At 32.9% G+C, this 25,823-nt stretch overlaps 3 protein-coding genes across 3 annotated transcripts; all 3 read right to left on the reverse strand.

Moving 5' to 3' along the window:
• Positions 1-785: 785 nt before the first annotated feature.
• LOC105775163 (uncharacterized) lies at positions 786-1,376 on the reverse strand. Its single transcript, XM_012597691.1, has one exon. The coding sequence runs from the start codon at positions 1,374-1,376 to the stop codon at positions 786-788; it is 591 nt and encodes a 196-aa protein (XP_012453145.1).
• A 9,475-nt stretch (positions 1,377-10,851) lies between these two features.
• LOC105775164 (LRR receptor-like serine/threonine-protein kinase IOS1) lies at positions 10,852-20,281 on the reverse strand. Its single transcript, XM_052622073.1, is given in 22 exon segments — positions 10,852-11,104; positions 11,207-11,301; positions 11,303-11,400; positions 13,910-13,972; positions 14,069-14,195; positions 14,286-14,450; positions 14,619-14,751; positions 16,440-16,643; positions 17,457-17,489; positions 17,700-17,797; positions 17,905-17,951; positions 18,061-18,098; positions 18,536-18,607; positions 18,684-18,755; positions 18,857-18,944; positions 18,947-18,995; positions 19,067-19,285; positions 19,287-19,322; positions 19,324-19,537; positions 19,616-19,741; positions 19,743-20,118; positions 20,206-20,281. Coding segments are annotated over 22 exon segments (2,682 nt in total).
• Positions 16,128-17,666, reverse strand: LOC128033730 (beta-adaptin-like protein C). Its single transcript, XM_052621741.1, has 3 exons — positions 17,595-17,666; positions 17,057-17,133; positions 16,128-16,643 (listed from the first exon to the last, which is right to left on the reverse strand). The coding sequence occupies exons 2-3, from the start codon at positions 17,119-17,121 to the stop codon at positions 16,421-16,423; spliced, it is 288 nt and encodes a 95-aa protein (XP_052477701.1). The 5' UTR covers positions 17,122-17,133; positions 17,595-17,666; the 3' UTR covers positions 16,128-16,420.
• Positions 20,282-25,823: the final 5,542 nt, after the last annotated feature.

Genomic DNA, 25,823 nt, shown 5'->3' on the forward strand with positions numbered 1-25,823 from the left:
CTTGGCGAATATTCCTATAGCTCATATAAGTCCACACATTTCATTCATTTCACATTTTAGCCCTCAATTTTATTATTTTCACAAATAAATCCCTAATTTGGATTTTTATTAAAATTACTTAACAAAATTTAATAATCTATCAACAAATATTTATTTTTCATCAACAACAATTTCATCACATTATCAACAATGGAACTTCTCAAAATCATAATCAATTCCAAAATTAACAAATGGGCTAGGTAATATACAAAGCAACAATCTCAAAAACGTAAAAATCATCAAAAAATCAAACAAAGAACATACCTAACTTTAATCTTCTAATTGCCGAAAATACAAAGCTCCAAATTATCTTTTCTTTCTCAAGTTTCGGCAAAATAAAGCCATTTGCGTGGCTATATTATATTTTATTTTATTTAATTATAAGTTATTATACTTTTTACCATTTTACCCTTAATGCATTATCATTAAAATCCACCTAATCTTGTCCAATATTGTCCACCCCTATTATTAATGGTATAATTGACATGCAAGTGCTCCACATTTCCATTTTACATCAATTTGCTGCCTTCAACAAAAAGGCCTCAAAAATTTCACTTTACGCGATTAAGTCTTTTTTATCAAATTGAGCACACAAACAATAAAATTTTTACACGAAATTTTCACACGTATTAATTCACATACTGTAAACACCAAAATAAATTTTAAAATATTTTTCTAACTCGGATTCATGGTCCCGAAACCATTGTCCGACTAGGTCTAAACCGGGCTGTTACAACTCTCCCCCTTTAGGAATTTTTATCCTTGAAAATTTTACCATTGAATAGATTCGGATATTGCTGTCTCATAGCACCTTTGAGTTCCCATGTAGCCTCTTCAACACCGTGTCGATGCCACTGTACTTTTGCTAACGAAATTTTCTTATTTCTCAGTTCTTTAATCTCGCGATCTAAAACTCGAATTGGTTCTTCGTATGTCATATCAGACTGAATCTCAATCTCAGATGGGGAAATCACATGCGAGGGATCAGATTTGTATCGTCGAAGCATTGATACGTGAAATACGTTATGAATCTTTTCTAACTCAGGTGGTAACAACAATCTGTAAGCATCTGGCTTGATACGTTCAATGATCTCATACGGTTCGATAAATCTCGGACTCAATTTGCCTGTACAACCGAATCGGAGTATTTTCTTCCACGACGATACTTTTAAAAACACTTTATCCCCGATCTGATACTCAATATCTTTCTGTTTCATGTCTGCATACGATTTCTGACGATCCGATGTTGCTTTCATACTATCACGAATCATTTGTACTTTCTGTTCACTTTCTTTGATCAAATCGACCCCGTGTATCTTATCCTCACTGAGCTCCATTTAGTACAAAGGTGTTCAATATTTGCGACCGTAAAAAGTCTCGTAATGTGCCATTTTGATACTCGATTGAAAGCTATTATTATTCGCAAATTCAATCAGTGGCAAGTATCGTTCCCACGTACCTTTAAACTCAAGAATACGACATCTCAACATATATATGAAATTTTATAATTGTTGAATTCATACATGATTCTCGATTTTTATATGAATACATGGCTAACTTGGAAAATGATTATGTGATAGACTTTGACCAAATTGAATTGTATTATGCTTTGGGTTACTTACCTAAATTTGTGGTTAAATGGTAAGTTTAATTCTGTATTATACAAACTTACTAAGTTTAATTACTTACTCTGTTTATTTTTTCGTGTTTTATAGTGTTCCGAAAGCTCATTCGGATTGGAAGTTGTTGAGATCGCATCACACTGTCAAACATTATTGTGGGTACTTTTGACTTTATATTTTGTGTTAAATGACATATATAGGTCTTGTTGGTTAATGGTAGCCCATGTGTTTTGGTATGTATTTAGCCATTTGAGTTGGCTTGATTTTGATATATTTTGTTATGTAAATTTGTAAATAGTCCTATTATATGTGATGTATGGTTGCCATGTAAATGCATTGATTGTGAATTGGTATTTTGAGTACCAAATAGTTGTGATTAGTAAATGGCATACATGTTAAGTTTTAGACACAAAAATTGCATATATGTGCTTGACCATTTAGATAGATTTTGGTGACATATTTGGTATGACTATAAGTGGTCAATTGAGGTACTTAAGGACATCATGTTATGTGTGTGGATATTACATGTTATAACCTTAGTATTGGTTGGTTTTAAAGGTCTAATTATGCCATGGTTATATGAATTTTGTTGTGGTTAAGTTGGTACCAATTTGGGTGAGAAATATGGCTTAAAAAATGACATATTTTTGTCCAAATAGGCAGAGACACGGGCGTGTGTTTCAATCGTGTGTGACACACGGCCAAGTGACATGGTTGTGTGTCCCCTGTGATTTCTAAAGGATGCAAGTCATTAGTTTCACGCGGCCTAGTTTACGAACGTGTGGCTTGGTTGTGTGGCATATGTAACAACCCAGTTTTAGCTAAATTGAAATAGTAGTTTTGAAACCATAAATATGATGTCGTAAAATTATTTATATATTATTTTGTGTGTTTATAGCATGTGAATTAATATATCTGAAAATGTAGTGAATTAATTCAATTTCACTTTCTATTTTCAAGTCAATATTCATTTCAATTTCACAGATATTTTCGTTATTCAATTGAATTTCTTTCAACTTAATAATAATACTTACCTTAAATTTCACTTACCTTATTATTTGCTTACCATACACATAATTTAAATTTAACATTAAAATAATAATAAATAATTTGTATTATAGTAATACAAACCGTGATTTTCTCGAGTTTACTCATCGATAATCTTCTCTTTTTCCTTTCGTGTCGATGCTTCTGGTTCTTTTCTAGCTACGAAAATAATAATAATTTACACAATTAATTTCAGCACTAATTATGATAAATAATTGAATTTCTATTCAATTTCTTCCTCATTCTCAATTTAATCCTAACTAAGTACACTTACTTTCCTAATTCAATTCACACTCTATTTCTATTCAAATTTCATCCAAACTCAAATGTAACTATTAAAATTTCAGCATATTTTTCCTAATTTCAAATTTTCCTCAATTTAGTCCCTACAACATAAAACTTATAGCTTACTTCACAATTTAATCCTTTTATCAATTTTAACTAGAAATTCTATCAATTAAACCCTCAATTCCATCATTTATTCAACATAAACCTTACTAAAAATCTATTAACTTTCAAATTTTCTACTTAAATCCAAGAGTATTTCACTCTAGGATTGCAAAAACATCAAATTTATGAGAAAGGGACTTGATTTAACTTACCTATTAAACTTCAAGCTTCAAATCCCTAGTTTTCCCTTTTATTTTTCGTTCCCTTTCCTTTCTCCCCTGTTTCGAATGGTCTTTATTTCTTTTATTCTTTTATTTTATTCCTTTTATGCATTAGTTAATAATAATAGTAATATATTATAATAATAATATAATAATATTTAATTCACAAATATCTTTTACTTAAATTATAAGAAAATGTTTTATTTTATTACAAGTGTGTTTTATATATTTTACACATGTATTATTTTATCACCACCCAATTGTCTTTATCTTATTTATTTCCTATAATATATTATCTTAATTTTAATTAATATAATTTATAATATTTTAATTAAATAATATTTTATAATATAAATCAAGAAAAATCTAAGATTTTTCCATGTATTGCCGCCTAATCTTAAGTCATTGGCTTATTTACCTTTTTAGTCCCTCTTATTTTCTTTTGATCTATAATTAGACTTTTACCCTTTATTCATTTTAATCCTTTTCCCTAATTACTCTTAATCAAGCTAAATTCACCTATCTAAAACCTAATTAAACACACAACTATTCTTGTAAATATTTCTAATAATTATTTTCAAACTCAGTTTACTAATATGGAGGCCCGATAATGTACTTTTTCGGCGCCCACAGATTTTTGGGTCGTTACAGAATAATTTTGGTAATTGGTTGATTTGTTAATAATGAAATTACTTTGTTCATTTGTGAAATAAAAATGGTACAAAATGTGTATTTACATTCGGCTAATGACAGGTAGAATTTATATATGTTTTGTGATGCCGTATGTATTTGACCAAATTAATATGGTTGTCTTGTTGGATAGGTGAATGATTATGTGATGATGGAAATTGGTATAATATTGGGTGATGTTTTTTTTAAAGTATGAAATGAGCATAAATTGGTATGTTTTTTGCTGGAATTTATGTGTTAGATGATGCCTTGTATATATATGTTGTTCGATTTTGGTATGTTTGGTTCAAGCAAAATGTATTTCGAAATGGTTGCATTATTATGGTCCGAATTAGACATAGTTTGGATTTGTTTTAGTTGCTTATTTGAATGAGATAAATAGTATCGAAATGTGTTGTTAAAAATGGCATGTTTGATAATTAGCTAATGGAATATATATATACAAATGAATGTTGTGAAATGTGTGTTTAGTATATGAAATAAAGCATGCTTGATTTTAAGTTAGATATTCGAATGCCATGAAATTTGATGGTTATAAGGTTTGAATTATGCTTTATAAATCATATGTAGTACGACATTGATGCATGATAGTTGATTCGACACTTGGATTAAATAAATAATATTGACATGTTTGAATTTGGAAGCATAGATTGTTTATGTATTATAAACAATAAAAGATGATTGACTTTATTTGATTAAGTGTTTAATATATGCGAATTTGATTTTTATAATTGAGTAGAAGGTTGATTTTCGAGTTTGAAAACTATTAAAAGAAGTTGTTATAACTTTGAGCATGTTTTGTATTAGATAACTATACTGAATTGTGTTTAGATCAGTAATGCTTCGTGACCCTAATCCAGCGACGGATACGGGTAAGGGTGTTACAGCACAAGTTAGTGTACCCTCTAGTTTTCACATGGCCTAACACACGGCCTGTCACACGAGCGTGTGGGGCCATTTTGAAGGGTATACGGCCTGACACAGGTTTGTGGTTTGGCCGTGTGACCCAAGTCAGTATGGTCACTAGTTTGGACACGAGCTAAGACATGGGCAAGGACACGGGCGTGCGACCCCATTTCGAATGCCCACATGGCCTGAGACACGGGTGTGTGTCTCCCGCACTTTGAAAATTTTACATATTTTTTAAAAATTTTCTTGAATACTCTGTTTAGTCACGAACTATTTTAATGTCTATTTAGGGCCTCGATGGCTCGTATTAGGGACTATATGAATGTTTATGAATGGATTTTGATTTGAATGGGAAATGAATATGAAAAGTATGATTATTTGATCTATAAGTTTGGTAATGCTTTGTAATCCTATTCTGGCGTCGGATACGGGTTAGGGGTGTTACATGTTGAATAGATGCATTAGGAAACAAGTTCATCCAACTAACATTTGCCACTCCTCTATCAAGCCTTTCTCTAATGTTAGTCTCCGGTATGTTTCCTCTTTCCCATGTAAACTAAGCCCTAGAGTAGCCAACGTCCATTATTTGACGTTATTCCAAAACTCCTCTAAAGGCCTCCATTCTTCTTTCATCTGTAGGTAGACCCCCCACTTTTTCATTCACATACATAATCTCATTAAAATCACCACAAACAAATCAAGAAATCTCTGGATCACACTAAAGCTTTCGCAATAAATTCCATGAAGCCTCTCTATTACGTGCATAAGGTAAGCCATAAAGCCATGTAAACCTCTATTTTCATCCTTCACTAACTTCAGAAACATCAGCATCAATATGGTTGTTACAGAAATTTGTAAGGTTTACCGAAACATCTCCTTTATCAAGCCAAGCAAATACCACCCTTCGAACCGTTAGTTGAAACCTCAATGGCATTAAGAAAATCACACTTCCTTCTAACATGTTTCATTTGCACCTTACTCAACCTAGTCTCCAAAAAGAAGACCATTTAGGGATTATACATCTTCAGCACATCTTGAAGCCTTCTTACAGCCCGTGGACTCCCCAAACCACGGACATTTCAACTTATGATTTTTATTGCGACCGGTCAGCTTGCCCCTTGGCAGCCGACAATATAAAATGGTTACCTCCTGATACTCTCCTATTTCAAACTATCAAATAGCCTAACTCATTTCCCTTAACAGAATCTCCTTCCTCATTTCTAGGCCTTTTCTTCCCATCACCCCCTCTATCTCACACTCCTCAGAATCATGACCTATTAATCATTGACCTCGCATTGAAGACGACTCCCCAGCCCCACTAGGTATAACGGACATATCCCCTTCTAGATTAACTTCCAACATTAGGTCAATATTTAACACATCTTCCCAATGACAACCATTATTTCGACTACTTCTTTCCGCTGCTTGCCCCATCAGAAACCTACCTTTTTTCGCCCCTACATCCCCCTCACGTAACCACACACTACTCATAGCAACAGCTCTTATAGATTGAGCTCTTAACGATAGATCCCACCCCATTTCAGCCACTTCAAAACCTAGCGACAGCCCGGTTTTCAGTCATGTCAGAAACAATGGTTCGAGACCACCAAATTTGGAAAATAAGCTTGTAAATATTTATTATTTAATATTTACAAGCCAAATGTGGTTTTTAAAATATTTTTGAATTAGTAATTTGTATTTTATAAGGCTTTATTAGGTTAAGTGATTTAGAAGAGAGGTATCGAGATCTCGGTCCTATAAACTGAACCGTAAATTTTTTTATAAATATTTAAGGGGTGTCATTAAGGTAGTATTAAAGTTTCGTTAGAAAATTTTAACGTTTTGGTAGTTAATTAATTAAAAAAGACTAAATTGAAAAAGGTGCAAAACTTACTAATTAAAGAAATAGTGATTAAATAGCCTAAATAGAAAATAAAGGAGGACTAAAAGGGAAATTGGACCTATATGGGATGGTTGACGCGGCATAAACATAGAAAAATCAAGGAATTGATGTGAAATAAGGGCAAAACTGTAAATTTGGCCAAATTTAAGTGAAATAAAAGGGAAATTGAAATTCTAGACATTTTCATCATCATTTTCATGTTCTAAGACAGCCATTGAAAAGGGTTTAAGCTGGTTTTTCAATATTTTCTTCATGTAAGTTTAATTCTTGCTCTTTCCTTGAAATTTTTATGTTTTGGGACTTTTACAATTAGGTCCAACTAACCATTTTATTAGTTTTTGATTTTATTGAAAGTTTTGGAAGATACTATTAATAATTTTATATGATTTTAGTTATTAGATGATGAAATTGAGATGTTGATGGATATTTAAAGGTATTCTATTAAATGATTTTGGATTAAATCATGATTTAGGGATTAAATTTAAAAGTTGTTGAATTCGTGGAAAATTCTAAAATTTCTTAGAATTCATGGGCTACTATCGATATATATGAAAATACCTAGGCTTGGGATAAGGGTTTAAATTGCATGAATTTTATTTTCCGAGCCTAAGGATGAAATGGTCATTAATTAAAATTATAGGGGCAAAACGATAATTTTGTCTAAGATGTAACTTGGATTGAATTGATTGTAAATTCTATTACATTGATGTGAAATTTACTCATATATATCCGGATAGATCAAAAACGGAGTTAGATCGTGGAAAAGAAATAGTATTGATTAGTAGTTTACAAGTCACGAACAATTGTCGAGGTAAGTTCATGTAACTTAATTGTGTATATTTATATGTTTATATTGAGTGTTGAATATGTAAATTGTGTAAATGTCATATATGTGTATGTAATTGATCTCATAACTGAAAATATCTGATAAATAAATAAGTCCCGTTTAGATAATGAGATTCGATGGATACAGGGTTCTATTTCCTGAAATGGTAGTGTTTCTGCATATGTGGCGGACGTACCGTAGCTCGAAAGAGTGTCCCGTTACAAGCCCTCTCAAGCTTCCTGTTATAGTGTTTTTGAGAGCTTCCCTTTAAATGCTCTTTGAAGCATCCCGATCGGTTGTGACTCTACATGTGTTGTGGGTACACCGCAACTCTTATGAGCGTCCCGTTATATGGCTCTTCGTGAGCTTCCCGATTAAAGGCTCTTTGTGAGCTTCTCGATTAAAGGCTCTTTGTGAGCTTCCCGTTAGTGCTCGCTTCATCTTCCTATTATATGGTTATCTGGTGCTTCTCGTTAATTACTCTTCGGAGCTACCCGTTAATTGCTCTTTGAAGCTACCCATTATAGGCTCTTTGTGAGCTTCCCGTTATATTACCCGGATAAGCTTTCCGTTATATTGTCCAGATAAGCTTCCCATTACAAGGCTCAATGAGCTTCCCGTTATAGTGTTTGAAAGAGAGCTTTCTGTTTAAGTGCTCATAAAAGCACTCCCGGATATGAATTGACGGATTTATAGTATTGTACACTATTATTTGTATATGCACAAAATACTTGGAAATGATTCAAAGGGTGAAATTCTAACATGAGAGCATGTGAAATCAAAATGAAACTATTATCTGTATATGCACAAAATACTTGGAAACTCGATACCTGATGAGCTCATCCTTATTCTTATTATTCACATGAAATATATGACTAACATGTTTGTTGAGGTTATATGTGTTAGGTTAATTGCCAAATTGCTTTGGATGTATTATGCATGTTTATTATATAAGTAAATGAATGATAAGTTAATTTCTCGTTATACAAACTTACTAAGTATTAAGTGCTTACTCTATCTTATTTCCTCTATTTTATAGTACTCGAAGGCTCGTAAAGGTTGGAAGCTGGTCGGAGCTGTATCACACTAACCCCCAGACTTTTTGGTATATATATAAATAGTAAACTAATTTTGGTAATAATGACATGTATAGGTTAAATGTTACCATTGATGACAATTTAATGTTGGTTGAAATTAACCATTGGAATGGCTATTAAATGATATGTTTTGATATGTAAATAGTCTTAATATGCTTGATGAGTATGTTTAAAGGGGTGAATGAGGAAAATCATATAAGTATATTGGATATTAGTTTATGATGGTGTATTTAGTAAAACATGTTTATAAGTATTAGGATATCTTGGTAAGTTGTACATTTGATCATAGGTATTAATATGTCATGCATAAGACTTGAATTTGGCTTGGTTTAAATGTCTTGAATTGGCTTTTGAATGTGTTAATGTTTATATAGGTGGAAGGAGAAATTGGGTGAAGAATAAGGCTTGGAAGTGGCCTTATTTTGTCCACACAGGCGTGTGTCTGAGCCGTGTCGACACACGGCCTAGCACATGGGCGTATGTTCTGGCCATATGTCCCTTGTATCTTAAAATTTTAAAACAGAATGCTCAAAATTGATCACACGGTCTAGCACACGGGCGTGTGGCTTGGTCGTGTAACCCCTACACTTAAATGTATTGCAAGTCAGAGAGTTACACAGGCTGGGGACACGACTGTCTGCCCTACTTTAAATAGCACACGGCCTAAGACACAGGTGTGTCACTTGGCCGTGTGAGCCACACGGCTTGACCACATGGGCGTGTGTCCCCTACACCTTGGAAAATTTTGAAATTTTGAAAAAAATTCTCTGAGTTTTCGATTTAGTCCCAATTCGATTCTAAAGTGAAACTTGAGCCTCGAGGGCTCTCATAAGGGGCTTTATGAATAATATCTGACATGAATGTTAAATAATAATATGAAATGTCTGTATTTAATTTGTTTATTTCAGTAATACTATATAACACTGTTCCGGTGACGGATACGGGTTAGGGGTGTTACATTTAAAGCTAACATAGGAGCAAATCCCGAAAGAAAATAACATATTCTTCTTCCTTTTCAACGGACGTCGAACATCTAAGACCACCCTTACTCGTAAATATGATTATAGCCCCCTATCAAGATTCATACTATCATATTCCATATATTTCGTGAGAAAATCCCCTAATTGCCTCGCTAAAACCCCATTAAAGAAACCGATCGGCACTCCATGGCCATAGATTTGAACCCTAAAATTCGCATAAACAAGCGATACTTTCAATGGATCTTCACCCCTCGGTAATCAATGTAACAATAAAATATGGTTATTAAAAGTCCACGATGATTCTTTAATCACGCTTTCGGAATCCATCGTATGAAATAATTTGAATAAAAACCGCTTTTCCCCTAACTCCAAGATCTAAACCCTTTCAACCGGATGCCATAGATTGGCGACCGTGCTTCTCATTGCTGGGAAGTGAATAACACTAGTCGTTAAAAAACAACCAACCAGACAAAACTCCCCCCTCTCCGTCTCTGAATCAGGATCCATTCTTGCTTGCAAAATCTCGTCTTCCTCATCATCTAAAGACAAATTCGCTAACTCTTTCTCCATACTAACGAAATTTACTAGATTCACCAAAATAAATGAAAACAAAAAGTCACTAAAAGAAAAACAGAATAGTGCCGCCAATCCCTACTGAAAAACCAAAAAACAAAAAAAAAACCTAAAACAAGAACCTACAAGAAACCAACAGGTAGAGGCGTGCTAGAAAAGCAAGACATTATAAGATGACAAATTTTTAATTTTGTTTGTTCTTATTGCTAATATATATAGATTTAGATTAATATATTTATCGTACATTATAGCTTATTTTCACATATACTCTGACTGCCTTTTATTAATAGTAATAGTATCAAGATTTTTTTGGTAACCCTTGGAACCTACGCATGAAAACTGTTGAAATGAAAAATCAGTGGAATTGCTTATAGAATTTTCCCTAACTCATCTTGCGAGTGGAATTGTATCAAAGCCAAAGTTGACAATCATCTTCTCAATTGATTCTCGTGGTTCATCTTCATCGCCTCTTTCGGTATTGTTTCAGTCGCGGACGACAAACACTCCGCTAATTCCACGACTACAAAGTTCTTGGTTGGTCGTTTTATGGAAGCTTAAGATACACAAGCCATTGCTATTTCAACAGCTTTCCACACGGAATTGGTGTCAAAATCTCCTTGTAATCTTGAATCAACTATGTTTTTGATACCCCCATTGGACAACATGAAATCCACCCATTGTTTTATGTGAGTAGCCTCAACTCTGCTTGTTCTATCAATCATTGGTCGGCTTTTAATGATCTCCAACAGAACCATACCAAAGCTGTATACATCACTTTTCTCCGTTAACCTGCTTGATACAGTATACCTCTAAAACCCAAAATATCAAATTTCAGTTAGCAACACACAATCTTTTCAGTTTACCAATGGGTTGAGACATAAAGACTGGGCCAAGATTAGATGAGCTTACTTTGGATCAAGATATCCAAGGGTACCAGCAACAACTGTTGAAACATGAATTTGAGAACTTTCGGTTGGAAAAATTTTTGAGAGCCCAAAATCAGATTACTTTGGCTTGCAAGTTCTCAGTTAACAAGATGTTAGTACACTTCACATCTCTATGGATTATTGGTGGTCTGCAACCATTGTGTAAATACTCCAATCCTACAATTTCAATTTCGTTGTTCATTCGATCAATTACAGATTACAATACTATTCGAACCGACCCGATTAAGCAACAAGTAAAAAAATAGCGGAATAAATTAAGAAATTGAACACACAAACTTAACGTGGAAAAACCCTTCCAAAGAGGATAAAAAACCACAGACAAAAATAATTTTACTATAATGGAAAAAGAACGAAGAGTATAAAATATGAAGATAAAAACTAAATCCCGAAACCTGAAAATAAAGAACCCTCAAAATGTAAACACAAAATTCTTTAAATGTGTTATGAGTTCTAATCTCTAATGCGTGTATTTTCATAGGTTGTAAAAGAACCTATTTATAGGCTAAATTAGTAAGTCAAATAAAGTATGCTAATAAATGTTAAATTTATTATATTAATAAATACTAAATCTTTTAGAAAGAAAATATATTTTGTTTAACTTGACTTGCAAGCAATCTCTTAGAATTTGGGTCACACAACTCTAACAATCTCCACCTTGACACGAATTCTTACAACGCCATCTTTGCCAAAGCCCACCATGTGCCTATCTTGAACTATGTAGGGAATTAACTAAGTCGAATCTGTGCTTAGAAGCTGGAAGACTTCTAGCCTTCGACTTGGGTACTACCAAATCAAAACTAACTCCGGTCTGATTTTTACAAACACAGTGCCCTAACTTTTCAAAACCTACATCCAAAAGAGAACCTCTCTTCAACGAAACGGTCATACCTTTTTCCCTCCTATGACCAAGTTGCCTCCGTTCCAAACGAGTTGACTTCGACTCCGTAACAGACAAGGGACGTCCGATTTCGCCGGTCACTGTAGAACCTTCCAGAATATAAAGACTGTTAGTTCTTTTACCTTTTAACAAAACGAGAGCTCCATGAGATACTTTAATGTCACTCGAATCGATGTTGATTATGCATCATTTCAAGTTTAAAATACTCAATGAGATGAGATTCTTTCTTAAATCAGATACATACCTAACATCTGAGAGTGTCCTAATCATCCCATTGTGTATCCTAATTTTAACAGTACCAATACCAATTACCTTACTAGATGAATCGTTTCCCATGCATACAACTCCACCTTCAACCGAACTGTATGTGGAGAACCATTCTTTATTGGGACACATGTGGAAAGAACATCCCGAATCTAGGATCCACTCGGACGTGAACTTGGAGTTATCGCTCATTAACACTAACAAGAAATCATCACCGCTTTCATCGGTCAAATTAGCACCAGCTACATCTTTTTCATTACTCTCAACAGCTCTTTTATTTCACAGTTTATAACAATCTGCTTTGACGTGACCTAACTTCTTACAATAGCGACACCTTTTGTCTCGTTTCTTTGATGCTACCAAAATGGAAGCTTGCCTATCTGCCTCGCTATCCAAATCAAACTCATTGTCGAGTTTGTCTCTACTCAACAAATGACCCTTCACATCTTCGAACAAGAGTTTGTCTTTGCCATAAATCAAAGTCTCCTAGAAAGACTTGTATGAAGGGGGTAAAGAGTACAATAATAGCATAGCCTGATCTTTATCGTCAATATGAACCTCAACATTCTTTAAATCATTTAAAAGAGTAATGAATTGACTGATGTGATCTCTAAGAAGCTCACCTTCGTTCATGCGAAACGTAAATAGACGTTGTTTCAACACTAAACGGTTAGCCAGAAACTTAGTCACATAAAGAGTTTCTAACATTTTTCACAAGGCAGATGAGGTCTTCTCCTACAATATCGTATTCGCGAGGCACAATTGGATTGCAGACAATGCCTTTTCATCAAGCTCTTCCTATTCTGTTTGATTTAGATTCTTAGGGTTTTTCTCAGTAACAACCTTTTTCAATCCAGTTTGAACTAGAATTGCTATCATCCAAACTTGCCACAGATTGAAATTTGTCTCACCATCGAACTTCTTAATTTCAAACCTTGTTGCTACCATCTTTGAACGGGCTGACCTATGAAAATTGAGTTAGCTTTGATACCACTTGTTAAGATCGACCCGATTAAGCAACAAGTAAACAAAAATAGCAGAATAAATTAAGAAATTGAACACACAAATTTAACGTGAAAAAACTCCTCCAAAGAGGATAAAAAAATCATGGGCAAAGATAATTTTACTATAATGGCAAAAGAACGAAGAGTACAAAAGATGGAGATAAAAACTAAACCCCGAAAACCCGAAAACAAAGAACCTTCAAAACGTAAACACAAAATTCTCTAAATGTGTTATGAGTTCTAATCTCTAATGGGTGTATTTTCTAAGGTTGTAAAAGAACCTATTTATAGGCTAAATTAGTAAGTCAAATAAACTATGCTAATAAATGCTAAATATATTATACTAATAAATAATAAATCTTTTAGAAAGAAAATATATTTTGTTTAACTTGACTTGCAAGTAATCTCTTAGAATTTAGGTCACACAACTCTAACAAATACAAATGGCAAGAGATGTAAAATGACGTAGTAGTAATATATTAGGCAAATGCATGCTTACCTTGGGCTGCCTCTAATGCTCTTCTTAGTCTTTGTTCCCAAGTTAAAATATTGCTACTGTTTCCTGCATCCAAAAAGAGATATTCATGTAGGAGCACCTTATTTTTAATAGCATCAAAAGTAACAAGTTCCTGCTAGGTGAGGAACCGTGCACTCAAACCTGATAGGTGCTCGGCTAAATTTCCTTTGGCCATAAACTCATAAACTAGTCCAGGATTGGAGCCATCATCACAGTACCCTATAAGTGGTGTCAAATTTCTATGATGAACTCTCAAGAGAAGTTCAACCTGTAAGCCCCATATGTATGGATTAGTTTTATACATATGAATGCGGTAAAACTGTTGTAGGGGGTGAGACTGAGAGGTTGTTTAATATACCTCTGCATGAAACTGCTTGTACCCTTGAGCTGATGATTCAGAAAGCATCTTGACTGCCACTTGAGTGTCATTGAAACATCCATGGAAAACTGTTCCAAATACTCCTTTTCCAAGAACTCTCTGGAAGTTGTTTGTTATCCTTTGAACCTCAGAGTATTTGAACAGCTTAGTTTTTTATTCTATTGACTGGTATGCATTTCTGTAGTCAACATCCACCATCTTTCCGACTGAGAAAATTATAACAGATGCAATTAGCAAATACATACCAAGTAAATTCACCGAAGTTAGTGATATTAGTCATTGATTCGTACCGAGTGATTTTCTCCTATTAACCCTCCATAAGATAGCCACTACAGTTAGAAGGACAGCAAATGAAACAACTGATGCTACTAGGGGTACGACAGTCTTGTTGTTCTTCTTCTTTATACATGAAGCCTTTGCACAAAGATTTGGATTTCCTTCAACACTTCAATCAATTCAATACAAAAAAAAAGTATAAGACTTGGAATACAACTGTTTAAAATTACTATGCTGCATAAAGTTAGAGTGACAAACGTTGATCATAAAGTTACTAAAAAAGTGAGACTGATGGTGTAGCAGGTAAGAGAAAATGAAGGGAATTGTGATTCACAAATAATATATATATATATAGGGAAAACATATAAACCTAAAGCATACCTTGATGTCAAACCATTCTTGGACTTTTCTACCAGTTCTGCTGGCACTGAGCCATTAAGGCTTAGTTTGGATGGGCGGTGTGTTTAGCTCCGGTGAGATTAAAAACAACGGTGGCGGTGAGATTAGTTACTGTAGCGGTGAGATTAGATACTGTAGCAGTGAGATTAGAAACAGCGGTGGAGTGTGTGTTTGGATTCAAACGCAGCTGTAGCGGTGAGGTGAAAATAGAAAATGACTTTTAAGGACATTTGATTAAAAATGATATATAATAGAAGTTTTAAAAATTATTTAACAATTACAAAATTAATAAATGATTAAAAATTATTACAATTATATTTATTTTTAATAATAAATAATTAAAAATGAATTAAAACTAAAGAAAAAATCAAAAATTTATTTTATTTAATATTTCAAAATTAATCATATATTTAATTGTAGGGACTCAATACATTATTGAAAAACTATTGTAATTATTGAGCCTTTAGAAAAATAAAACATTATTGAAAGATAAAATAATAAAGCAACACTAGAATAAGGGTCTTAATGCATGTTATTTCAAATGTTTGTTATTAGTAACTCAACATTGCTAGCATCAAATAACTTTAAAACTAAAATCAACCGCTATTAGTAATCTGAAATAGCCTATGGCCACCATGTAGAACGTGCAATGTCGAGCCTTGAGTGGTCATCAATGCTAAAGGGAAGAATTAAAATCACATCTGTTGGGGTTTTGACAACAGAGGAAGAAAAGCGAAGCAAGTAACCGGATGATGTAAAGATTAACTTCATTACTTGAATAAGCAATATGCCATATACATAAGTAGTCCGGATTACATGTGTTGGTTTTTAGCGAAAAACTAAGGAGAAAAGAAAACGAATGCAAAGAAGTTTGAACAATAAGAAAACTGAATTTGATTTCCAAAATTCAGATCTTTTTCATTGGCTTGAGAAGCATTTATGTTACAATGAAATATGGCAGTTAACTAATGTATAGCTGCTCCCACTAATACATGACTAAAGCCTAAATAGAATTACAAACAAAATGTAGCTGACATACAAGCTATAACATCAAACATAAATCCAACCCTATCGAAATGTATTATAACAAGAGATAGATGTCTAAGGTGTCATGCTACTAAAGACATCTAAAATTGGACGCCCAAGTAAAGAAGCAAAAATCTATGAATGTTTATTTAGGTACAAAAAAATTCCTGAAAAATGCAGGCACAAAAGATGAAAAGATATTATCTTTGCATATTGCATGCCAAACTAGTCTAAAACCTTCTGTCCAAAAATACCAAACCTTTTAAGGAAGCAGTTTTCAACTGATCTTAACAATGGAAATCGAGTCGTAGCAAAGTAAGGTCATAATAAATGGTGGATAACACGAAAGCAAAAATAACCATGAAGAAATAAATCTATCAAGTGAACCTCTTCAATTGCCGAGGTATGTTCCTCTAGGCGCAAATCATGTACTTTTGGAAGAGCACAGCTGCACATTTTCTAACATAAACAGATGGATCTCTAGCACACTTGCCCATAGCCACCAGAACAAGAGGTGCAATAACATGAAGACGAATTCCAGCCATGGTGCGAAGTGCCCATGCTCTCACCAAGGGATTAGGGTCCCCCAAATCCTTCTGGAAACAATTAATTGACAACAATGCTTCGTTGGGACGCCTACAAAATTAAACACAGAAACATTAACAATAAGTTCAATCTACCTACTTAAATACAAGAAATACAATCCAGGTCACTCATCACCTCTCCTTTGAACCACTATTATTTTAAACTAATGAGTTTCTACCATCTCAAGCATTGCTTTTATTAAGAAAAAGAACAGTTATTCAAAATGAATTGTAATTAATTAAACTTGAAAAGTGCTTAAAAACCATGATCTAATAACTACTCTTATCTAATAACTAGTTAAACTTGATACCGTTTCTATCCGGTGCAATTAGAGATAGATTTCAAGCAAGCATGTTCTTTGTTCATACTAATAATTCCCTCATTTACTAATATTGCTTCTTAACATATGGAAGCAACCATAGGAAAATAAAAAGAATATTGTAAGAGAAGTTTGCGAAACATACTTTTCAGCATAATGCAGTAGATACAAATAAACAAGTTTCTTTACTTCCAAAGATTGAGATGCCATGTTTTAAACAACCTGTAATTCAAGCAACCAGAGAGATGAAAAACATATATACACCTCAATTAACAAACAAATATAAGATTTAAAAGTATCCATTACCAAACCCTGATTTCATATCATGAATGCAATTATGAACAACTATCTGTATTTTATCCAGAGTCCTAGACCCGATTCAACCATTTCTTCACTAATCAGAGTACAACTATCAATAAAGATCCAATGAATTATAACTACAACACTCGATAGCTTAATTTTCTTTCTCAATTATCCTGTGATAAGTTCACTACACCTATTAAACAATGATATTTAAACTTTTAGACACTTAAATTTATTTACACTTTCCAGAAACCTTATCAGCAGTCAAAACGGTGCTTTGAATGAAATTACAAAATCCAGATCACTTCAATATTAAATTTTAAGTAAATTTTTCAGAGTTCATTCAATAAAAAGAAATCAAAAATGAAAAACGAAATTACCTGAGGGAAGTAATTAGAGTCGTCGAAGCTTTGAGCGATGAGAGCGAGGAGTCGCTTGAGAGCCTCACACTTCTCCGAATCGAATTTACTATCTAAAAGCAGAGCTATGCTGACATCATTTGGATCGTTGTAGGGGTGAGCATCGGTTCAATCCGAAACACCATCGTCGACGCCTTGCTCAACATCTCCGCCATCGCTCCGAACTGTGGAAACATTTCCGATTAGTTTTTCCTATTTCTTCTTTACACAAATTAAGAATTCATAAAAATTGAATTTGAAAAATTAATTTCAAGGGGGAAATTGAGAAGACTTTGTGATCTCTTGATGTACTAATGGAAGCATTCATGGTAGTTTTGCCTGAGAAAGAGAGAAAGAGAGGAAACAAAACAGAATATGCTGAGAAGAGAAGATGAAGAACGGAAGAAGAAAAAGGAATGAAGAACGGAAGAAGGAGAAGGAGCCTTACCTGGATGAAGGAGGAACCGGAAGAAGTCCTTGACCAAACTGATTTGCAACCCAAGGGGAAGGGGAAAGGGAAGGGGAAGGGGAAGGGGAAAGGGGAGAAGAAGGTAACAGACATCAGAAAAGCCTGAAGAATGCAATTGAAGAACATATGGGTAAAAGAGGAAAACAAAAAGCAACTGAAGTTGCTAAATTTTTACTGGAACAAAAGGCTCCAGTCTGGAATTGAGACTCCAGTGAGATGAAATGCATTTTCAACGCACTGAAGAAAGCTTTCCAAACACCCTTGCGTTTGCTAACATTTCAGTTACAATTTTTTTTAGCCTTAAAAAACCAACGTACTGAGATGCAGTTGCATCCAAAGGAAGCCTAAGACTGTTATCGTTTAGGTTTCTGTAAACAACAACAGTTATTCTCCACTGACCACTTATAAAACAACAACAAAAATAGTACTAAATTTCTAATCTCAAGTAACGTACAGTATTGTCAAGGATTGCAATTTGGATAGAAACTCAGGCACTGGTCCAGTCAAACTATTGTTTGACAAGTCACTGGTATTTCGACAAAAACTAGTTTAGCCTCCATTTCAATCGCTACGCAAATGTCGCAGTTCATGTGGATGCTTACAGATATTGTAATTGGGATAGATTTTGTATGTAAGGAGGTATCCCTCCTGTCAACCCGCTTGAGGATAAGTTCCTGAATTCATGGTAAACAGTTTCATTAACAAAAATATGAAGGGATCAATTGAAAGTTTTTTTCCATTTCACCAACTTGACCAAAAGGTGAGTCATGCTTACAAGGATATAATTCTAGGTGAACTATTATGTTCATAGGTGCAATTAAGTCTTTCCCACAAGAAATCTCGAGGGGTGCATGGATTCCCTTCCAGTTTCTCTTCAATCCATACATGGATTTTATATTCAAAATAGCGTCAACTGCGTTGCATACAATAATTGGAGTTAGACCAACTGTCATGCATATATGATTCAAGTTTTAGAAAATATATCATCTCTATAAATTGTCTGCAACTGTAGGAATTCTTTTACCGTATACAACTCAATGGCATTGAAAATAGGTGGAAGGGTTGAGTTTGCCGTCCTCTCTAAATAAATCTTACCAGCATCGAGGGCTGCTGGGCTGTAAAGAGTGTCCACAAATAAATTCGTGGGACTATAAGGTCCGGCGTAGTAGCTTCCATTGGTATAGTTATTGAACTCTCGGGAGTCGGGACTGATTAGCTTCAAGCTCTTGTATTTCAGCAAAAGTGCACGTATACATAATATCGAACATCTGGAACCGTGCTGTTAATGGGGAAACTCAACGGCAGACTAGCATTTGCGGGTATGCAGGCACTTCTCATGGCACGCAATGGTGGTTGGTAACCATTTCCTGTTTCAATTTTGGATGAGGTGGTTATTTGTGTCCAATCAGTTTCTTGGTAAGGCCACCAAGCACGATCATATATATCTTGGGGAAACCTGAACCATTATTCACCAAGTATATGAGAAAGGAACATTAATAAAAGTTTAGTTTCTTACAGTTTTGAAAATGCTTACCTGAATACTGTTCTACTTGTTGAACAAACATCGAGTCTTCGAAGGAGCGCCATTTAACCAGCGGTGTAAGTGGTGTTTTTCAAAAGCCTCAACTCCAAGGAAGATATGAATGGTGTGCCTTTCCCAGTTCACAAGACATATATGCAAATAATTGGATTGGAGAACATGAATCACTTCTCGGACCATACCAAAAGCCGCATTTGGTCATATCACCTTATCCCATAAAGAAGGTCCCAAATACAAATCAAACTGGGGAAGGTCATTCCTTTGGTCGTAGTTTCCGTACATGAAAGTTGCTCTAATAAGGTACCTATCTCCCTTTTTGAGTGTTAGGTTGTAACAGTTTCTTTCACCTTCAGGAAAGCTTCTAAGGTAAACTACCTGCTGTTGCACATTTGTTGTGAATTCAGGCAATACCCTCCCACTTACTCCGCCTCATCGAAAATATAGTTTATGCCTGTAGCTTGTATCTTCTGGTGATCCACAGTCTAAGCTAATGAACCCTGAGAAAGAAACATATGGAGTTGGTTAGTTATTACATATATATATATATATATATATATTGTTATAGAAGATTTAGATAACCAGACCTGATTGATTTTGAGCATGAATAGTAACTAGTGCTAGAGCAAAGCTGTTAAGCACAAGGAGGATATCAATATCCATTACATACAAATTCCTGACAGAATGTGGAATCAATGGTGGTTTTATAACTTAAGATAGATTTGGTAAGATAGTTTGAAGATATTTTATATTAAAAATATATTATAAATGATTATGTGGAAATTTTTTATATGAATTATTGGTTATATGTTTGATTCCTGAATAATTTTTTAAAAGTTCCGTTTTTAATTGTTTTGTTTGAATATTATACAAAATTATAAAATTATAAAAAAATTAATTATTTTTAAAGTAAATAAATTTTTATAAAAATTAAATATATTTTAATAATTTCATAACTAAATTAATATCAAACTAATTTACTGCTCAAAATTTACTTAGACATAACCTATTTTATACACATTTATAATGTAATAAAATACATAGTTTGAAAATTGTTTTAAATAAATGATGACCTGGTTGAAACATGACATTGGATTGCAGTTAAATACAAATCATTTTATGGTACAAATCTTTAACAACTTGAGAAATATTTCGGAAAAAGAATGTAGTTAAATATTAGTAGTTCCTAGACTGAAGAAAAAAAAAACTTTTATTCCATATTTGTAAGTGTGAAGAGGTTGGAGTCTCGGACTCAGGGCCGAAATTAGAACAATTTTTAGAGGCCGAATAAAATTTTAATTTTTTATAGTTTATATTTTTATAATTTTTAAATGATTAAATTAAATTTTCATAATTTTAGGGGGGCCAAAGTACAGTATTACCTTCACTAATTTAAATTTTTAAAATTTTTTAAAGGGCCTAAATAGTAATTTTCCATTTTAGGGGGGTCGGGCCCCTACCAGCCTCCCTAGATTCGTCTCTGCTCGGACCTTCAATAGAAGTTATTGTTTTCATGTTAGGGTTTTGTCATTCAACTTTGAGAAAAGCCCAACCGAGTTCATAGAATTTAGAGAGTGTCTCAATTGGTGAAGATATTATCTACAATAGCTCACGAGAAAAGTGATGGTATTGTGCAAAATCTTAATTATATATAAATTTTATACTTAGAAAGATACGAATCACCAATCAGGGCTTATATAAGCTTTACATGAATACATAAATATTTTAATATCTGTAAAATATAATTTATTAAAAATCAAAATTTATACAAACACAAATACTTTAAACAAGTACAACTTAATAAAACTTAAAAACAATATAAAAACATGAATTTCCACCTTTGCATAGATTTTCATTGTTAAATTAAGGTGTTATGTCAATGAAATTGAAATTGAAATTGATTAAAATAATGAGCAGGTTAACAAATTCCAATTTTTTAAAAGTAAGTTGTAAAATGGCACTTGGTTGCACTTAAGTACAAGTCTTCCAAAACAACTTGTTAAGTATTTTATAAAATGCTTAATTTATGATTTTGCTCTTAAAGTATATTTATTTTTTCACTTTAATATCTATTTTTTTATCCTAATTTGGTATTTAAAGTATCAATCACATCAAAAAATCTACCGAATTGAGAGACAATAGGTGTGTGCTTCTCGCTAATCCGATTGGCACATTTCGAATGTCCAAAATCTATAGAAAAGTAGTAACACGGGTAAATACTTAAAATACTTAGTAAGCTCATACAATATAAATATTTACTTACCCCAATATCTTATCACATACAAACTCATTATGTAAAACAAATATACCTATCAAGATTCAAAACAACATCATTAAGCATATAAAGTTTTGAGATCCATCACACATATAACCTGAATTGTTCACATTTTCATTTTAAACCAACTTGTACCTTATATCCAAATCATGTACATTACTTTGCCAACATCCAATGGCATATCATCACATTTTCATTCACAATTCTACCCGATAAAATTTCGTAAAAGAACTCCATACACAGGTAAAAGTAATAGTGTTTGGTTACCCGTTTGGGTTAAACCTACACGAATCGAATAATAGTGTCTAGTCACTCGTTAGGGTTGAATCTACACAACAAATAGTCTGACCAGGGCTTAATATACTTGTATTCTCGAATTCACAACACATGCTGGAACTCAGAACCTCCAGGCATTAACCCGTAACCTTGTATACGAGCATTTTTCTAATTTCATCGAGATTTAACCTCACATTATACTATTTCACAACAATCCATTTCAATTTGATTCAATTCTCAATTTAGGTACTAATTCATAACCAATTCAAGATATCAATAAGATATTAATGAACATACATATGAAACTCAAAAGAAAATTAAACATATTTATACTGTATGAACTTACCTGACAAAACGGTAACGTTTTAGATTCTAGGGACTAGTTGATAATTTTTCCTTTTTCGCCTAAGTCAACAACTTGATCTATATAATAGTTAAGATTCAAAATATCAGTACCAATCATAATAACACTCAAATTCATGTTTGTAATCTTTTAATTTTATTTTACATAATTTCCTAAATTTTTATATTTTATTCAATTTAGTCCCTAAAACCGAAACTATTATATCTTTCAAATTCAAGCTTTGATTTTAAATCCAATAATTACAATTTCATCATTGTACAACCCTCTAAAAGCATAATTTTAGAAATTTCATGACAAATTTTATATTATTACAATTTGGTCCTTATACAAAACTAACCAAATTTACTTAACAAATTAGTCCTATTTTACAACCAAGCTTATAAATTTAACCAGAAAAACATATAAAAATCATTAATGACAAGTTTTAAAACATTTAACAATTTTGAAAATAGATATACGGATTAGCTGAATCTAGTTGCAACGATTTCAAAAAAATAAAAATTACAAAAAAACGGGATTGATTTGCTTACCATGCAAGAGTGACGAAGGTTTCTTGAAGCTCGACAATGGCTTCTCCTTCTTCAACTTAATGTTTCGGTGGTGAAAACCAAATAAAGAGATGATGACTATTTTTCTTTTACATATTAACATATAATAATATTTAAGTTATAAATTAACATTATTTAAAAGAAAAAAATTTCCGTGCGCTGATATTTAAAATGGAAAATTTTCAACATAAATCCCCAACAATTATTATTTACGCATTACAACTAATAGAACTCTATAGAATTATTTTTTACGGTTTTTACGATTTAGTTCTTATACCTTAATTAATCATTCAATCATTAAAATTTTCGGACCAAAATTAAATACACCTATATAACAACTCTGTAAATATTTTTATAAAATATTTACGGGATTGGTTTATGGAAACGAGATTCCGATATCTCAATTTCCAAAACCACTTGACTTTAGAACCGAACCACTTGTACTTAACTAATTAACCAATTAAATAAAATTATCAAATCAAAATTCAATATATCATAATACTTGACTCATATATATTAAATAATAATATTTACAGGCCCACTCATTGGAATTATGGTCTCAAAATCACTATTTCTGACACCACTAAAAAATGAGTTGTTACAGTAATATTCGAGAGAACGGTATCTATGCCTACAATAACTATATTATTAATTGATAGGTGCACTTGACTTTATATAAAAAAATTTAAATAAATATATATATAGAAAGGTTATTTACCTTTTCAATGCTTTCATATTTTTCAAAATGCTAGTTAAATCATTAGTGTTTATTATATATATTTGGTATAAAAATTATTTGAACTCAATCCGAGAAAGGTGAACTCTAGGTTAATATGTCACAATTTTGGTTCTATATATATTTTTCTTTTATGAATATCACATAATCCAGCATTATATTTTGTTACACTTATAATATGAGTAAAAGAAAAATGTAATATTAAATTATGTTTATAAAAAGATTGAGTTATAAATAAAATAGTATTTGGGAAGATGAGAAGACTTGGACTCAGACTCAGAAGTTAAAAGGAAAGGAACAAGGTAATTAGTATTAAATTAATTTATTGAGAAACTTTAAAATCATCAACTATCTCTTCATTTAGATTTCAAGGGTTTCACATGTTGTTTCTACGTATAAAAATAAAAATTTTGAATTTTGAATCTCTTAGGGGCTGCAAGCAAAAGATTGAACTCTGAAAGGGTTGGGGTTAAGGTTTAGAATCATAAGCGGGCGGGCTTTTATTTAATTTATTGGTATTAAAAAGATATAAGGCAATATTTTTGGTATTAAACAAATAGATAGTGTAAGAAAATATTTTATTTAATTTGTTTGGTTAGGCTAAAGACAACATAAAAAAAAAAAGGTTGGGTTAGGTCAAACATTTGCCGATGAAAAAAAAGGTTGGGATAAATTATGAGTAGACAAAGACAACATAAAAAAAAAAAGGTTGGGTTAGATAAAATATTTGCCAACGAAAAATAAAAGTTGGGACAGGTTAATATTTTCCCAACTCTGTCTAAAAAGTCGAGATATGATTAGATTTTGCCAACACCTAAAAAAGTTGTTTAAAGATACAAATTTAAACAACCCAAAAAAGGGTCCGCGTAGTCCAAAAAGAGTCGTCTTAGGCCTTTCATATGGCAACACTTTTATATAGTTGGGAAAGGTATAACAAAAGTCGACATAGTGTTGGACAAAACTGACTTTTATTTAAGCGTTGCCTTAAGCATGCATATCCCGACCCTTATACAAAGAGTTGGCTAAAGCATATATTGACAATTCTATCTCAAAACTTAGGAAAGTTTTGGCCCAAAAGTGTCGGCATAGTGTTGGACAAAACAGACTCTTATTTAACGGTTGCCTCAAGCATGGATATCCCAACTCTTATACAAAGAGTTTGCCAAAGCGTACATCGGCAAGTTTATCCCAACACTTAAAAGTGTTGGCCCAAAAGTGTTGTCTTAGGACTGTTTTGTTGTAGTGAACCGACCATATATTAAAGCCGACCCAAGTGTACTAAGTGTTTAAAAACCTAAGGCTTAGCCGAGACTTACAATTACAAAAGAAGAGAACACTTTTATTAATACACATACAATTACAATGACACACACTTATCTCACTGCTCTTTTCTTTTCTACCTATGCCTCACTCTCTTGCTTATGGCTCTTTTTTTACATCATAGTAAGAATAAAAACTCCCACCCTATTTATAAAGTTCAATAGCCGTTGGATTGTTGACACATGTCGATATCTTTGTCGTTGATTTTATAAAATATCTAATATATAGTTAGAATATTAATCTAGAATACCTAATCTTCTTTTATCTTAATATTCTAGAATCTTCCCAAAAAAAACTCTTCAAGGTTAAGTTTGGATTTTATGTAAGAGCTGCATTATTTGCTTCTACCAATTCATTCAACGTTCTTGATTTAGAAGATTGTGTATTGGGTTTAGAGGTGCTCATGGGCTGGGCTGGGCCCAAAAAAATTTCGGCTCACATCCTAGGCTCGGGCCCGGCCCGAAATATGGGCCTAAAATTTTGTCTAGGCCCAGCTCAGAAAAATTCCTAAGCTCGAGCCCGCCCCGACCCATTTTTTTAATAAACACCAAAAATTTATTTTAGAAATAAAAAAAATAAAAAAAGTATTTTAAAAATATTTTAAAATTAAAAAAATTAAAAATATATATTTATTATATATTCGGGCCGGGCCGGGCCCAGGCCAAAAAGTGGTGCGCTCATTTTTT

The sequence above is a fragment of the Gossypium raimondii genome, chromosome 10 (genome assembly GCF_025698545.1).
Source record: "Gossypium raimondii isolate GPD5lz chromosome 10, ASM2569854v1, whole genome shotgun sequence".
NCBI classification, from domain to species: Eukaryota; Viridiplantae; Streptophyta; class Magnoliopsida; order Malvales; family Malvaceae; genus Gossypium; species Gossypium raimondii.